The sequence below is a fragment of the Carcharodon carcharias genome, chromosome 23 (genome assembly GCF_017639515.1).
Source record: "Carcharodon carcharias isolate sCarCar2 chromosome 23, sCarCar2.pri, whole genome shotgun sequence".
NCBI lineage: Eukaryota > Metazoa > Chordata > Chondrichthyes > Lamniformes > Lamnidae > Carcharodon > Carcharodon carcharias.
The window spans coordinates 7,044,630-7,061,283 of NC_054489.1; the positions used below are offsets into that span (position 1 = coordinate 7,044,630).

Below are 16,654 nucleotides of genomic sequence, written 5' to 3' on the forward strand. Positions count from 1 at the left end.
TACACTAATATCTCAATCAGTAATTTCTAGGCTAATGGGAAAAACAAGGAGGCAAGGTAGAACCCAAATGTGATTCAATACACAGCCTAGAAAGCTATTATCCCAAATAGGAAGCTTACCATTTTATGGTAAGAATATATATATATTTTTAAATAGATAAAAAAAATATTTGTGTGAAAGTTCTTAAATTTTATGGTTCGAATTTTTTTTTCTTTTAAAATTCTGCAAAAACAACAGCTAAGGAAAGTGGAAAGAATTGTAACTTGACCTTGAAGGGTTTATTTTTTTCCTCAGCCCTCTGCCATGACTTGCAGATAAACTCAGAGTTGTTATGAACTCCTGCACAAGGCCTGATGCAACTGGGCCCACCTACGTGAAGTAGGACATGAAGATCTTATTATGAAACTTTCAGGTTCAAGTAACTCATCATTATAGCTTGATGCCCACATGCCTGCAGTATGTAAACATGTGATAAAGGACAAAGGGGATGATCTGTGCTTTTTCTTTTTAATTACAATCTTGCAACGTAACAAAGGCTGCAAAGTAGTTTTTAAAACCTCGCTAATTCTAAGGAACTCTGATAACAATATAAGTGATCTTGAAACTTTCTTTTCTTGGAATTCGCCAGAAGTGCAGATGATAATCACAGGTTTCATTCTCCTTCCCTGCATTTGCCCACCACCCTCCCTTCCCCCAGGTACTATTGTTACAGCTCTTCCTCATTTTATTCTTTGCGTCTGATGATGTATAAAAAGGTCTATGAATAAGCATCTGACTCTAGTCCTGTAGCCATGGTTTATGCAAAATCACAGCATCAGATAAGAGTCTGGCAATGAATGTAAGAACGCTACAAGGATCTCTCTAATTTAATTAGCTTTGTCTCACAATCAGGTAAAACAATAATCTTCTAAAATTCCGGAGATCTGTTCAAGACAGACAGAAACATGGTAACAACATAGGGTGTTTTAAAAAAACTGTCCAATTGGTGGGAATAATAAATAACTTCTAAATTATTGATTGCAAACTATTTTAAAATAATTTTGCAATATTTCCATTCTAATTAATGCTATATTTTGAGCACAATCATGCAACAACTGAACATACCAACAGGACTAATGCTTTTCAAAAAAAAAGTGTATCTAAAATCTCTCAGGAAAAATAAACATTGTAGATTGCATATAAGACAGAGGGAGATGTCAAGGTTCTTATTTGATTGAGGCATTCCGATGAATTGGAAACTTTCTCCACTTTCCTAAGATATTTGGGCTCTGATTATTTTACAGCCTTGTGATCACCTCCTAATATCCCTTATTCACATTTCCCCTCTCCCTCAAAAAAAGACATACATTTTAAAATTAGATTACCGGACCTGTTTGGATGTACAGCAGCTTGATAGCTGGGTTTTCAACTCTCACTGTAGCTATAAATTTTAACCTAAAATCAAATAATGACGAGTACATACACAGGTAATGCTGGAAATACACGGCAGGGCAGTCTGTAAAGAGGAAAAAACAGGTTAATGTTGCAGGTATAAACCTTTCATCAGAATTGAATTCTGATGAAGAACATACACCCAAGACATTAACTTGTTTTTTCTCTCTGCAACAAATGACTGATCCACTAAGTAGTTCCAGAATTCTCTGTATTTGCATATTTTCCTTTGTCCTTTGGTTTTAAAAAGATTTAAACTTTATATTTATATAGCACCTTTTATGACCTCAGGACATTCTTAAATGCCTCACAGCTAATGAGTTAATTTTGGAGAGTAGTCACTGTTGTAATGTAAGGAAACATGGCAGTCAATTTGTGCATGACAAAATCTCATTAACAGCAGTGAGTTAAATAACCAGATCATCTGTTTTTGCTAATGGTTGAGGTAAAAATGCTGGCTAGCTCAGCAACAGAATTTCCTACTCAGCTTTGCATAACACTAAGGAATCTTTTACATCCACACGAAGGCAAACATTTAACATTATGTTCCAGAGGCGACAAACCTCTGACAGGGTAGCACTCCCTCAGAACTGCACTAGAGTGCTAACCCAGATCCTGTCCTCAAGTCTCTGGAGTGAACCCTCAACCATCTAACTCAGAGGCAAACCCACTAACCCTCAGCTGACATCTAAAATTGGATGGGGTCAAAATAATTATTGATAAATGCCTCCCCACCGCAACCCATCGTGGTATGGTACTACAGCATACACTGTATTGTTAATGATAGATATTTGTGCTTTAGAATTGCCAGCTTTCAAAGGCAAACATCAAAACAAGTTGCATTTTTGAACTTTTGAAACAAGCGCAAATTCTACACATTTCAAAACTGCCTGTACACTAAATTACAGCCCTAGTAACACACATATTGTTAATTTATGCTTTCAGAGCCTTACCTCATCCCCAATGTAATTGTGCAGCATTCGAATTACTGATGCTCCTTTGCTATAAGAAATTGCATCAAATATTTCATCCACTTCTGCTGGATGTCCTACTGTGACCTTTAAAAAATACATTGCATTTTTAATGCTTTTTGTTTAAAAACTTAAGAAGTTCAACCATAAAGGGAGTGGTCTAAATAGCGTGTGCTTATGCAAGTAATTCTTGCTCTGCATCTAAATGTGCCTAAGAATACAGACTCAAAAGTACTTACCCCAAAAGTTGATAATATCAGAGTCAAATGTTTTTACTTGAGGCAATTTGAAGAACCTCAAGTAGTATAGAAAGGAAGTAATTACATTTGTTAGACTTTAGTTTCTCGGTTAACTCACATTTACTGTGTTTCATTCTCTAAAATTGCTGATTAGAGACATCCTGTGAGTTGACAATTGTTGTCAAAGTTGCCCTGCTGCAACATAAATTGTGGTCACTTCTATGGCACTTCACATTGTTAGCTCAAAGAAGGTCATACCAAATCAGAGCTCAGGAGGTATGGCAGGAAAGGGCCAACAAGATTGATTTAAAGTGTCAGGGAACTGAAACATGAAGACTGGCTCCAACAACTTTTACTCTTCCTGTTAAGATCAAAGTTAATGAGAGGGGGAACAGCATATAATGCATACAAGCTATTACATGAAACAGGAAAGTGGATTTGGAACACCATTTTAAATTAATATTAAATAACCGAAAGACAAGGGGACAGGTATAAACTGGTAAAAAAAAACATGGCCAGCACTAATGCACATCCCAAATCATTCAAAAGTTTGATGTTGTCATAGGGCAACCACAGCTTTCTAAGGAAGTATGAACTATATGGACTAGAGTGCCATCCATGTGTGTATTCTATAATCATCGTCACCTTCAGCAGGATTTTCGGGTCGTTGGGGGGGTGCGGCAGGTGGGCCTGGGAAATGGCCTGCCACCCACGATCAGCCCCCCGACTGTGATTTCACACTGGCTGGCCAACCAGCGGGAAAGGTGTGCTGAGAAGCTCAGCGCTGCTGGGGTGAGGGCGGGAGGAGGGCAAGCACTGAAGTTAGTGCAGGCACAGGGGAGCACGTAATGAAAGCTCCCTGAAAGCAGAGAGCTGCCTCGGGGAGCTGAAGTGTCTTAAACCAATGAATAAAGTTTTTAAAATTCCAGAAAAAATGTCTACACAGCAGACTCACTCACCTTAACATGTAGGTTTAAAAATTTTTGCCCAAACATTTTAAATTTTAAAAATTTAATTACGGAAGCCTTATCCCACCCGTGGACGAGGTGTCTTCAAAAATCCAAAGCCCACCTGGTCGATTCGCCCACTTGCCAACCGTAACGTTGGATGGGCAGAGAAAAATACAGGTTAATTAACTGATTAATGGCCTTAATAGGCCTCTGAATTGTCAATGGGCACGCTGCCAATCCGTGTGCATGCCCGCTGACCGAAATGTCATACAAGTGCGTGAAGACGTTGGGACACGCACCCGCGCGTCACACGCTATTTCATGCTCGAGTCTGTCAGGCATGCGCCCGTTTACTTGTTTTTAAAAATATAAAATACAAGCAAGTTTGAACACAACATTAAATCCTTTTTAGTATTTATTATATGGATCCAAGAAGGCCAGTTTCGGCAAATGATGAGAATTTTTAAAAACAGTTAACTTCAACTGTAGCTAAAGAGGAGATATAAAATGACACCTAGAATTTTAATCTAACCTGAACTAAATGGGATTCCTGATTCTGTGAATTATAGGGACAGCATGAAAAGTTTATGATGGAAAAAATGCTGGAGAATATATATATGTTTAATTTTTAAAAGAAGCATTGCAGGTGGTGCTAATAACTTGGGATGAATGGAAATTCAAGAAAACTTCCTTGACCTGTAAAAACAAGTCAATGTCATTTCACCAAGCTGCTGCTGTGTTTTATTTTTAAGGTAACGGCGTCTTTCTGCATACCAGTGTCTATAATAACCTGCTCAATAGTGTTCTTAACAGCAGGTAATGGTTATCTAGATATCCAAGTCAATCTCCCAAGATGTTACACATGGGGAGTGAAGATCAACTTTAACCTTCAGGTGAAGTAGATTTAGAAGCTGGGTGAAAATTCGACCAGGGCATGCAGGCATGATTCAGACCCTATTTTCAAGTAACATATTCTCTCCTAACTTTTAGAATTCCACTTTAAATTCCTGTGTCCAGATTTATAACAGGAAATGTCTACCCGAATTTGTCATGCTTTAGTTACACCCTTCCACCAGTAGGTCTGCAGCAGTGACTCCCCTGGGAGGAACTCATTATTGCGTATCAAGTTCACATGGACAGTTTCATAAATGACAGCAGAATTTGAAATGAAAAGCTGTTAGGATGTGCATATTGATGCAAGACGCTTTAAGATGTAGAAAGACGTGCTAATAGTGTTTTTTTGTCAGTTCAATTCCCCCTCCCACTATTTTACTCCTCGATGGGGGAAACCAAAATATGAACATACAAGTCTGAACAACGACCTACTTGAGTAGTTCTTGCAGAATTGCCATACCGCAACTTTTGCATTTACAAAAAACCTCTTAAAACACTCTCCTGCTGTCCCACTGCTCCCCCATTCCCCTAACCCTAGCTCAAGCAATATCAAGGAAATGGAGGGCTATGAACCAACACCGGAGGCACAGGAAGAATCTAATTTGAGGATCTCAAGTGGCAATGGGAAGGTGATGGGCTGCACAAAGCTCCAAGACTGCATTTAGCACTAAGAACAACAGTTGTCACTCGCAATCAACTGTCTGTTGATCCATTTCGGCCCCTTAGTTGCTGCCGAGCTAACTTATGAGAATTTAATGCCGAGTCATTGGTGATCAAATATTTCAAAAGATTAGATATACTTTCAAGCAGAATACCGCAGCTCATTTTTCGGTGGTTGATTTTTGTATTGGGTTTATAAATGTGGATAAAATTGCCTTTTATTTTCCTGCTTACCCGATAATCTTTCAGCAAAGGCATCGATTTTGCAGTGGATAAAAGCAAAATACTGTGGATGCTGCAAATCTGAAGAAGAGTCCTATGGACTCGAAACACTAACTCTGTTTCTCTCTCCACAGATGCTGATGGACCTGCTGAGCTTTTCCAGCATTTTTCAATTTTGCAGTGGCAATTGACTTATTTAGTAGGATTAAAACCAACATGCAGCAGATATGCAAAAAGGCCAGAAATGCAATCATAAGCAGTTTCCCAAATTAAATCTCCAATCAAAGGGTCATTGTCCAAAAGTTCCACATTTCAATTAAGTTAATGCTTATGACACTGCATGGCAGCAATCAATATCAGTGTTGTGGGGGATGTGTTTTCCATAGCTTAGGGAGTATTGCACTAAATTATACCTGAAGTGAACAACTGACAGAATGGTTGTGCAAAACCTGATGTGTACCTTTCTTTTTTATTTATTTTTCCATGGAATGCAGGTGTTGCTAGCCAGGCCAGCATTTGTTGCCCATCCTTAATTGCCCTTGAACTGAGTAGCTTGCTAGGCCATTTCAGAGGGCAGTTAAGAGTTCATCACATTGTTCTGGGCCTGAAGTCATATGTAGGCTGGACCAGGTAAGGACAGAAGATTTCCTTCCCTAAAGGACATTAGTGAACCAGATAGTTTTTACAACAATCATGATCACTATTAGAGGCTAGCTTTCAATTCCAGACAACTGAAGAAATGGGCTCAATGTCCCTGGGTTAGGAATTTAGTTTGGATTTTCAAATCTGATCACAATTCAGTGATTCTGATTGGAAAGTACAAGTATATGTAACACTGGATAAATGTGGGCACAATCACACTACCTTCCCAGTCAAGCAGATTGCCTACATTCATTCATATAGAATTTTCTAGTTAGGCAACATACTGCAGGGCTACTGATGTCCACGGGAATTTACCATAAGAGTCAGCACCTTCAGCAGGGATGGGAGCGAGGGAAGGAAACTGGCAGGGAAAGAAACTTAGAAGAGGACACTAAAAAAAAATTGACAGAAAAGAACTTTTGAAGGATGTAACCACAGAACCATTACTCCCATGGAGCCAATAAGCAGAGTTAAGCTACAAAGATCAGAGAATTCACCTTTCAACAAATGTTCTTCATTAAATACAGATTTTAAAATCCATGCCAAAACGATGACAGTTCATGGCTTGGTATGGGATACAATATCAAAGCATTCCTTTGTTGCCACATAATGTGCAAGGGCTCAGGGAAGAGAAATTGCCCTACCTCAATTGGATGACTGCTGTCAAGAGCATCAAGTTCCAGTGCTCGTGTGTAGTCGGCAGATACAAACTGGGTCCAGATGTCATATTCTGGGAAGCAGTGGTCAACACAGAGATACTCAATCCAGGAAGCAAAGCCCTCATTCAGCCACAGATGGGTCCACCACTCCTGCAATCACAAGAGAGTACACTGAAACACACCGTAACATTTTGCTTTTAAGATACAGTACACATTTTTAACAACATTCCCAAGGATGAAATTATGGCTGCAGCTATCCTTCCATGTTTGCATCTGTGATGTGGCTTCAGTTTAGTGCTATTTTGAAAGCTGCAGGACCTTGGAACACAAAGTGAGGCCTCTTTGATAAGACTTAGACTTAGGCTCAGCCACACGTGCAGTAAAGCTGGGTTTAAAAAGTACTCAAGACTCGCACAAAGTTTCCACGATAAACTGATTTTGGCGAGTATTTTTCAATGTTATGAAAACAAACAATTCCGTGTTCTCAAAAGCTTCATCCGCCAAAGACAGCAGTTCTCAGCAAACATATAAACATGCAAGTAGAGTGTTCTCTCCTGCTTGGAAAGGTGAAATTCACAGCCTAATATATAGACATCTTGTTTTCTGTACTTGCTACGCTCTGAGGCCAACAGCTTCAGACCAATAGTGCGCGACTCAAAGTCTTTAGGGTGACGAAGGATGAGCAATAAATATTGGGCCACCAAGAATAAAAATAACTCCAGCCTTACAAGCATTTCTAAAAAAATCTAAAGCAACTCCTCTCCTCATTTATAAAACAAATGGATCAGGGTACACAGGTTCATTTCTCAAATCCAGCCTTCCCTTTGAGAATCAGCTTAGTTTTGACCTCTCTATCCATGGAACTCTATGCTGTGAAGAAACCTCATTTCACGCTACAGGAACATATTGATTTTGTATCATATCCGCCTCACATTTGTATATTTTCCACTGTTGATCTGCCAATCTGCTGGCTAACTTTTTTGCACAGTTAATTTGGGCCATATCCTTTTGACTCATTGGATTCTGTCCTCTTCTAGTCCAGCTATCATATCTTTGATTCATTGAACCCGATTATGTTAAGGTCACAATTTCCCAACTCTTCTGCTACTCTCACATCAGTTCCTTGCCCTTCCATTTCTCAAAGCCCAAACCAGGCAATTACGTTTCCTTGTAGGATTAGGAACACTTTAATCCTAAATATATCCCAAAAAATCCTTGCCCACTTTGACCACATATAATACCTTTATTCAAGCTTATATAGGGTTAGTTAGAATCACCCAAAGTGATTGCCCAGTGCTTTTACAGATGTCTCAGAACTTCACATCCATTTCATCCCACTGGCCTGTAATGCACACAGAATTTCTCTTCCTATTTCTTAGCTCACTCAATGTGGATTTTGCTTTAACACAAGTCCCTAGACATCCTTACACTCCAATGTTGTGATAGGACCAGTCCCTAACGGCCATCTTAACTCCTCTCCATCCTAACTTTCATATCTTTCCTGAAAATGTAATCACTAGGAATATTAAGTTCTCAGTTCTCCTCGAACCTAAACCAGAGCTCCATTACAGCTACCATAGCCTATCACACCAGACTTATTAATAGTTCACTGAGAGGTATTTATTTTTCACTCACCGATTAAAGAAAGCCAAACATAAATATAACCTCGACATTGTTCAGCAGAGTAAACTTAATTTGAGTTCTTGAATGATTAAGACATCAAATGAAGAGATGTGCTATACCAAGAGGTGCTTGACATAATCTATCTTCACTTCACTCATTTAGTCAAAACCACAGAAATGATTTTATTATCTGTAAGCATGCAACCTGGCTGTTGTACAAGCCCTGCAGCTTCGGACAAAAATCTGTAGTAAACCTAGATAGGCGCGATTTACTTCCCCAGATAATGATGTATAGGAGTAATCCCAAATAAATGGAGCTCAGGAAGTCAAAACCTATTTTTCAGCAGACGCAAAACAGTAAAAATATGTACCCACCCAATCATAACTAGTTTTACCAAAAAATTCAAGCATTATGGTAGGAATAAGATGCTCATTTTGCCATATTAATTGAAGGTAGAACATAATTGCTTCATTTGGGATTTGAAATATAAAAGCATTAACTGGATAAATTCAAATGAATAAAACTCAAAGGAAGACTTCAATGTAACTCTCACCCAATTTCAAAAACACTATGCTGAATTTAAAGAGTAAAGTTAAAAAAAACATGATCCCTAATGATATCTTAGACACATTTATATTGCTGTGCCAGGTTTTGCTGGAATGGTACTATACAAATCTCGAAACACCACTCTCCCTAGTTTTCTTTTCATCTTGCAGCCAGAAACAAAGCTGTGAATGCAGCAGCTGCTGGGTTAAAAAAAAAGGGTTCTGCTGCTCCTCGAGATGGTCATTTCATGTTAACAAGTGCAGCCAACAGAACAAGAACAGCATGCCTCGCATTGGCTGCAGTTTTATAATATAAAAGCACCTCTTAATGTAAATTATTTACATTGTGCACTATGTACAAATGCTACTCACAAGATCAACATCAATCTTTTGGTTTAATTGACATGTTGTGATTAATACCTTTGATGATTTCAGTGATGTCTAATGAAAAAAGCAATCCTTTTTTAGTAAGCACAGCCACCTATGAAAATAGTTAAATTTTGAAGAATCCTTGCTAAAGGGAGAACATTTTTCCTTTGTGTTAACATTAACTGTAATGATACCATAGGTGATGGCTTTTGAAAGCATTTAGAGGTGAACAGTATTTGATTAGCTACCAGGGGTCCAAATTTGCTGATATAACACTTGTAAAGTGCTCCAAGACATTTTTGGAGCAAAACTTCACCAGTCTTACAAATGAAATAGAAAAAGTACAGAGCAAACTAACTATATTACTATTCATTTTAGTTGAAATGGATAAAGAAAGTTAACATTTTGATCAATGGGTTCCAGAAGGAAGGAGCTGTTACTAGAATTCATAATTTACAACACAGGCATCATATTAAATCAAACAATTAATACTACAATGGTCAAGATTGCAATGACACAACAGTGTTGCACTCTGCTCACTCCTCCAATGTCCATACCTGAGTCAATGAGAAAGAGTCCAAAGCAAAATATGTTTGAAAATCTCAACCTGTTTCTTTGCAGGTGAGTTCACACAAAAGTAACTCACAATTTAGCACCAAGTAACAATTTAAAAACAACAAAAGAACTTGGCTGGTTTGAAGAACAGAAACAAGTTGCTCTTCGGAACTTGAGTTGAAGGCATGCTCTTGGATTCCTGCGGAATATCTACATCGTATTCAGTATCAACATTCAAATTCCAGTTTAAAAATAATTAGCCATCAATACCTCAATTTGTTAGGGTCCAACACTAAACAATTTAAATTACACAAAACAAAAACAGAATTACCTGGAAAAACTCAGCAGGTCTGGCAGCATCGGCGGAGAAGAAAAGAGTTGACGTTTCGAGTCCTCATGACCCTTCGACAGAACTACAAACCCTGATTTTTTTTAACGTATATATGAACATGCTTGATTAATCTTTCATTTTTTGTGGTAACCTGCTTACGAAGGCAAATGATGAAATGCAACTGGGAAACCTTTGTGTCCACTGATATACAATTAGGCCTCTGAACTGTAGTATTTATATTGATGAAAGGGAAAAGTGAGGCTTGCCAACTCTGAATGGACATATTCCGACAGATTTCAGCACATGACCTCCAGCCTCCAACCACCTCCCACAACTGGTCACCTGACACGCCCATCCTTGCAGCCCAAGGTCTTCCCATACCAACTGGAAAACAAGTAAACTCTTCCTTAGCCAACCAAATGAGTCCCGATTGTCAAACACTCTTTATTCCCATCTCCAGTGTTTTAAAATCTAATAAAAAAGCATATGAAAGCCTCCATTAGTGATGACTAGATAATTTTATAATGTTCTAGGTCAGCAACCAATCCAAATGACCAGCATGGGATGTGGAGAACAAATCCCACCAAAAACTGATTTTTGTCCATCTTTGCCCAGCAAACAAGCTGCAAATTTTGGAGAAATTATCAGCAGCACAGAAATGAATTAAATAGCAACCTTTGGCAGGGAGTTGAGGGCACAGTTGGATCGGGAGAAGGCAGAAAAGGGGAAAGAGAACTATTCTGCATGAAGCGCTGTGTGACGTATTATCCCCAACACTGCTCAAAGCGGAAGCCTAATGGTGGTGGGAGTGGGGAAAAAGGAGACAAAGAAAAAGGAAAGATTCCACAACAAAAAAAAGACCTTAAAAGTAAACATATGTTCAGAAAGCTTTTGCTCACAAGGCAGAATGTCAATAACCACAGCCGTTTAGGGGCATCAAGTCAGTTCTGCCAGTAAGATTTAGTTTATACTTGATCTCAATTATTTTTCCAAGACATCACTCACACCTTTTATTGCAGATGCAGACAGGCAAGTACTGTACTGTTGCCAGAGTAGCTAATGAGCCAAAATAGCACTGAATAAATTTTGCAGAATTGAAGCGCAAACTAAACTTAAAAACGCCTGACCTCCAGCAGCTTAAAGTCACAGACAGGCACTAAGGCAACTGGAATTTATACAGTTACATCATGCAGAGAGCGCTTTATTGAAAGTCAGATCACTGAAATGGACAATAGGATTGAGAGAGAAAAACACAGCAATTGGATTTACAGTCCTCAAAATAAATTGGACCTGGTTTATAAAATAATTCATGGAGGGTAGAGAAGATTATAGCTAAGCGCAGGGTTGCAGGTTCATGCCTGTTGCATCGTTTGGGGAAAGTATACAATTTAAATTGATGTGTCAACAGATGGAATGGAAAAAAAAAACTAAAGTTAAACTCGCTCCCCCTCACAGGAGCACTGGTAGAGGAGTGGACAAAGGCTGCCTTTCCACCATATTGGTCCGAGAATTGTTCAAACTGGTAGCCAGTGATTCAGAAAGGACTGAATTGCATTATGGATACTGTCAGAATTACAGCCCTAGGTTTGAATTCAGCCCAGTGTGGCAGAATGAAAGTTACCTTTATCGACCAATTGCAAGGGTCCTAAGTTCTTCAGATCCAGTAATTGTACACTGGATTGGAAGATTGTAAATGTCACTCCATTATTTAAGAAGTGGGGACAGGGAAAACCCAGGTAAGTATAGATCTTTAGTTGTCGGGAAGTTACTGGAATCTATGAGCAGAGATAGAGTGAATGAGATAAAAACAGAAAGTGCTGGAAAATCTCAACAGGTCTAGCAGCATCTGCGGAGAGAGAAACAGAGTTAACATTTAGAATCCAATATGATTCTTCTTTGGAAGTGACTGAAAATTTGAAGAAGCACGAGTTCATGAAAAAGAGTCAGCAAGCAGGATAGATCATGTCTGACCAAAGTAGCTAAATTCTTTGGATGAGGTCACCAGCATGGTGGATAGGAGAATGTCTATTGATGCTGCCCAGATGGAAGTCCAGAAGCACTTGATAAGGTTGCACACAAGACGTTATTAGCAAAAATGAGAGCACAGAATTGAAGGCAATCTTGTAACACGGACTGGTAATTAATTGGGAGATAGGAGACAGAGGGTAGGGATAAAAGGGAAGGTTCTCTAATTGGCAGGGTATGACAAGTCCTGTGCCCCAGGATCTGTAACAGGGCATCAGCGTTTTACCACATACATTAATGACATGATAAATGAATAGAGAGTCATATGCTCAAGTTTGTAGAGGACACCGAGTTAGGAGACACAATTAATAAGTGCAAACGCATGCAGGAAGTTACACCGACATGGTTAACTCTAAACTTCTATTTATAGTAGCCTAGCAAATCATTCAGTTGTATGACACTGCCACCAGTGGTTCAAGGCAGCAGACCACCACCATCTCTGGGTAACTAGGGATGGACAATAAATGCCAGCTTGCTGGCAATGCCCACACCCCACAAATACATTATAAAAGTACCGTACACCAAACATTTTAAGAGCTTAGTCAGTAACCAGTCCATCTAGCCCTCCAGGATCAAATACAATCCTGCTGACATGTTCTTAATTAGCTACTCACTAAGGAAGGAAATGCAATACTGTATATTCAAATTGGTAATGATAGTTGCCTTTTCATCCTAGGTCACTCCAGCATTCAGTAGGATACTGCTTTCTTTACAAAGCTCAGCTGTTTCTTTAGAGGGGCATTACTTCCAGAACAGTGCTCCTGTTACAATTACTCAATCCTCCCGGGCACAAAGAAAGCTCTTAACTTCATGCTTAGCTCCTCACCACATTCAGAGTAAGAGATATAGTTCTTTTATATTCATTCTTGGGAATGAGCATGTTGCTAGAAAAGCCAGCATACATTGCCCATCCCTAATTGCCCTTGAGATTGTGGTGAGCCACCTTTTTGAACCGCTACAGTCTGTATGGTGTAGGTACACCCACAGTGCTGTTAGGAAGTTCCAGGGTTTTGACCCAATGACCCTGAAGGAATGGCAAGATAGATGAAGCTGCTCTCACCCAGGCAAGTAGAGAGTATTCCATCATACTCCTCACTGTGCTTTGTAGATGGTGACAGGCTTTGGGGAGTCAGGTGATGAGTTACTCAATGCTGAGTTCCTATTCTCTGACCTGATCTTATAGCCATAGTATTTACATGGCTGGTCTAGTGAAGTTTCAGGTGAATGTTGATGGTGGGGGAGTTAGTGATGGTAGTGCAGTTAAATGTCAAGGTGAGGTGACTAGATTCTCTCTTGCTGGAGATAATCAATACCATGCACTTGCGTAAAGTGAATGCCACCTATCAGCCCATGCAGAATTTTGTCCAGGTCTTGCTGCATATGGATATGGACTGCTTCAGCGTTTGAGTCGTCAAAAATGGTATTGAACATGTGCAAGCATAAGCGAAAATCCCCATTTCTGACCTCATGCTGGACAGAAGGTCATTGATGAAGCAATTAAGATGACTGGGCCTAGGGCATTAAACTGAGAAATTCCTACAGCGGTGTTCTGGAACTGAAATGATTGGCTTCCAACAACCACAACCATGTTCTGGTTCCTTGATGCCACACTTGGTCAAATGCTGCCTTGATGTCAAGGACAGTACCTCTCACCTGAGCTCTGGAATTCAGTTCTTTTTTCCATGTTTGGACCAAAGCTGCAATGAGGTCGGGAGCCGAGTGGCTCCTGTGGAACCCAAACTGAGTGTCGGTGAGCAGGTTATTGGTGTTTGATCGTGCCACCAACGACACCTTTGATCTCATTGCCTATGATTTGAGAGTAGTCTAAGGGGAGCGCAACTTGGATGGTTTTGATTTATCCTGATTTATGGACAGGACATATCTATGCAATTTTCCACATTATCAGGTGGATGCCAATGTTAGAGCTGTGCTAGAACAGGGTAAAGGCATGGCTAGGCCTGGAGCACAAGTCTTCAGTAATTTCAGTAACAGAAGGGGGATGTTATTAATGTCCACCACCTTTGTTGGATCCAGAGCCTTCAACCATTTCTTGATATCACATGAAACAAATTAAATTGGCTGAAGACTGATGTCTGTGATGGTGGGGACCTAAAGAGAGGCCAGAGATAGATCATTCACTTAGCACTTGTGGCTGAAGATGATTGCAGCCTTGTGTTTTGTGCTGACATACCAGGCTCCCAACATCATTAAGGATGGGAGTGGTTTTGGAGCCTTCTCCTCTAGTTCGCAGTTTAGGTGTTCATCAACATTCATGGTTGGATGTGACAGGACTGCAGAACTTTGATCTAATTGGTTGGTTGTGGGAACACTTAGCCCTGTCTACAATATGTGGTATCCATTTTTTAGCATGCACGTATTCCTGTGCTGTTGCTTCACTAGATTGGCAGCTCATGCTCTTCCTGGCATGCTCCTCCTACACACCTCATTGACCATCCACAGTGGTCCCCTAGCTTGATGGCAATACTACAAAGAGGGATATGCCAGGCCTTGAGGTTACAGATTGTAGTTGAATACAATTCTGCCACTGCCCCACACCCAGTTTTGAGCTGCTATATCTCTTATGACTCCATCCCATTTAGCACAGCAGTAATGTTGCATAATACAATACAGGATGTTCTCAGTGTGAACACCAGGCTCTGTCTCCACAAGGATTGTGTGGTGGTCACTCCTGCCAATATTGTCATGGACGTATGCATCTGAGACAGTAGAGTGGTGAGGACAAGATCAAGTCGGTTTTTCCCTCTTATTTGTTCTCTCACAACTGGCCACGGACCCAGTCTGGCAGATGTATTCTCCAGGACTCAGCCAGCTTGATCAGTAGTGGTGCTGCCTAGCCACTCTTGGTGCCGGACAAAGTCCCCCTACTCAGAGTACATTCTGTGCCTCTGCCATCCTCAGTGCTTCTTCCAAGTGGTGTTCAAGATGGAGGAGCACTGAGTCATCAGCTGAGAGAAGGCAGCAGGTGGTAATCAACAGGAGGTTTCCTTGTACTTTTTACCTGATACCACGAGGCTTCATGGTGTCCTGAGTCAATGTTGAGGACTCCCTTGGCCACTCCTCCTGAATGTGCCATCACTTCTGGTGGGTCTGTCTTGCAATGAGACAGGACATACCCTGGGATGGTGATGGAAAAACTTGAGACATTGGCTGTAAGGCATGATTAGGTGAGTACGACAGTTGCTCGACTGGTCTGCGGGACAGCTTTCCCAATTTTGGCACCAGCTACCAGTGGTTAATGAGGAGGACCCTGCAGGGTTGATTGAGCAGTGTGTGCATTTGTCATTTCCGATGCCTATGTCAATGCTGGGTGGTCCAGTTTTACCCTCACTCAACATTTGTGTGTGCCATTCAGAAAGGGATCCCCAATTTGATGAAAAAAACCCATTACAGCTTTTTGTAAACAAATTTAAGTGTAAATGGTGCTCCTATTAAGCTTCTTTCAAACTTCCTAGATTAAATCATCAAGTCTTGCACATTTGATGATTAAGCTGTTCACAGGTATGCAGGAAAGTTCAGTCTAAAATGTGGAGTTTAACCACAAATGAGCAAAGTTATCTGGGCCAAACTTATTTGCCAGTAGCAGAGATTTTAGAAAATAAAGTGCTCCAAGCCAAAATTAATTTCACAAGTGTTTTGTGATTTTCTAATTCATAAAAAATTCAACATGAAAGTAAATGTTTTATCTGGAATTTTCCTCCATGAAGCTCTGTGAATTGGCAAAGACAACTGCACATTTTTTGGGGTGGTATTGTCAAACACATGAGCCTGTCAATCCTCTCAGACAAAGATTCATATTGTACAGTTTAGAAAGACTCAGCACTTGTAATGTTCATATAACAGTGATAGCCCACATGATAGAAGATTAACAAATCTCTAAAGTTCACATTTAACTCCACAATATAAGCTACAAGCGAGGACCACAAGATTCAGTAAACTCTCTGCTTGTGACCTCTTATCACACTTCCCTTTTCTGTTTAGGAAACAGCATTTAAAAAAATCGTCATCACAAAGCTATTTAAACATAAAAACTAGGTTCACAGTCGATCTCACTATTTCAATGTTTGCTAAAACAAAAGGCTGACATCAGGCATCACCGCTTTGGTTAGTTTTTATATGGTTACAGATAGGAACCCTTTTGGGGGAGGGTGATCAACTACATTTGGTTGTTATATCCATATTTGTACCAACAACATAGGTAGGAAGAGGGATGAGGTCCTCAAAGCAGATTTCAGGGAGTTAGGAAAGAAATTTTAAAAAACAGGACCTCAAAAGCTGTAATCTCAGGATTAGTCTTGTGCCACATGCTAGTGAGCATAGGAATAGGAGGATTCAACAACTGAACACGAGACTGGAGAATTGATGTAGGAGGGAGGGCATCAGATTTCTGAGGCACTCGGACTGGTTCGGGGGCACGTGGGACCTGTACAAGATGGACAGGTTGCACCTTAGCAGGGCCGGGACTAACATCCTCACAGGGACATTTACTAGTGCTGTTGGTGAGAGTTTAAACTAGATTGG

The 16,654-nt window shown here is 40.1% G+C and overlaps 1 protein-coding gene across 2 annotated transcripts in view; it reads right to left on the minus strand.

The window, feature by feature from the left end:
• npepps (aminopeptidase puromycin sensitive) overlaps positions 1-16,654 on the minus strand; it is a 220,365-nt gene that overhangs the window by 66,405 nt on the left and 137,306 nt on the right. For both annotated transcript variants that reach the window (XR_005941289.1, XM_041173295.1), the window contains exons 10-11: positions 6,653-6,817; positions 2,385-2,489 (exon numbers count right to left, since the gene is read on the minus strand). Coding sequence is in view for 1 of the 2 variants with exons in the window: in XM_041173295.1 (XP_041029229.1) it covers positions 2,385-2,489; positions 6,653-6,817 (270 nt within the window). In the remaining variant the exon portion in view is untranslated. The remainder of the gene's footprint in view (positions 1-2,384; positions 2,490-6,652; positions 6,818-16,654) is intronic.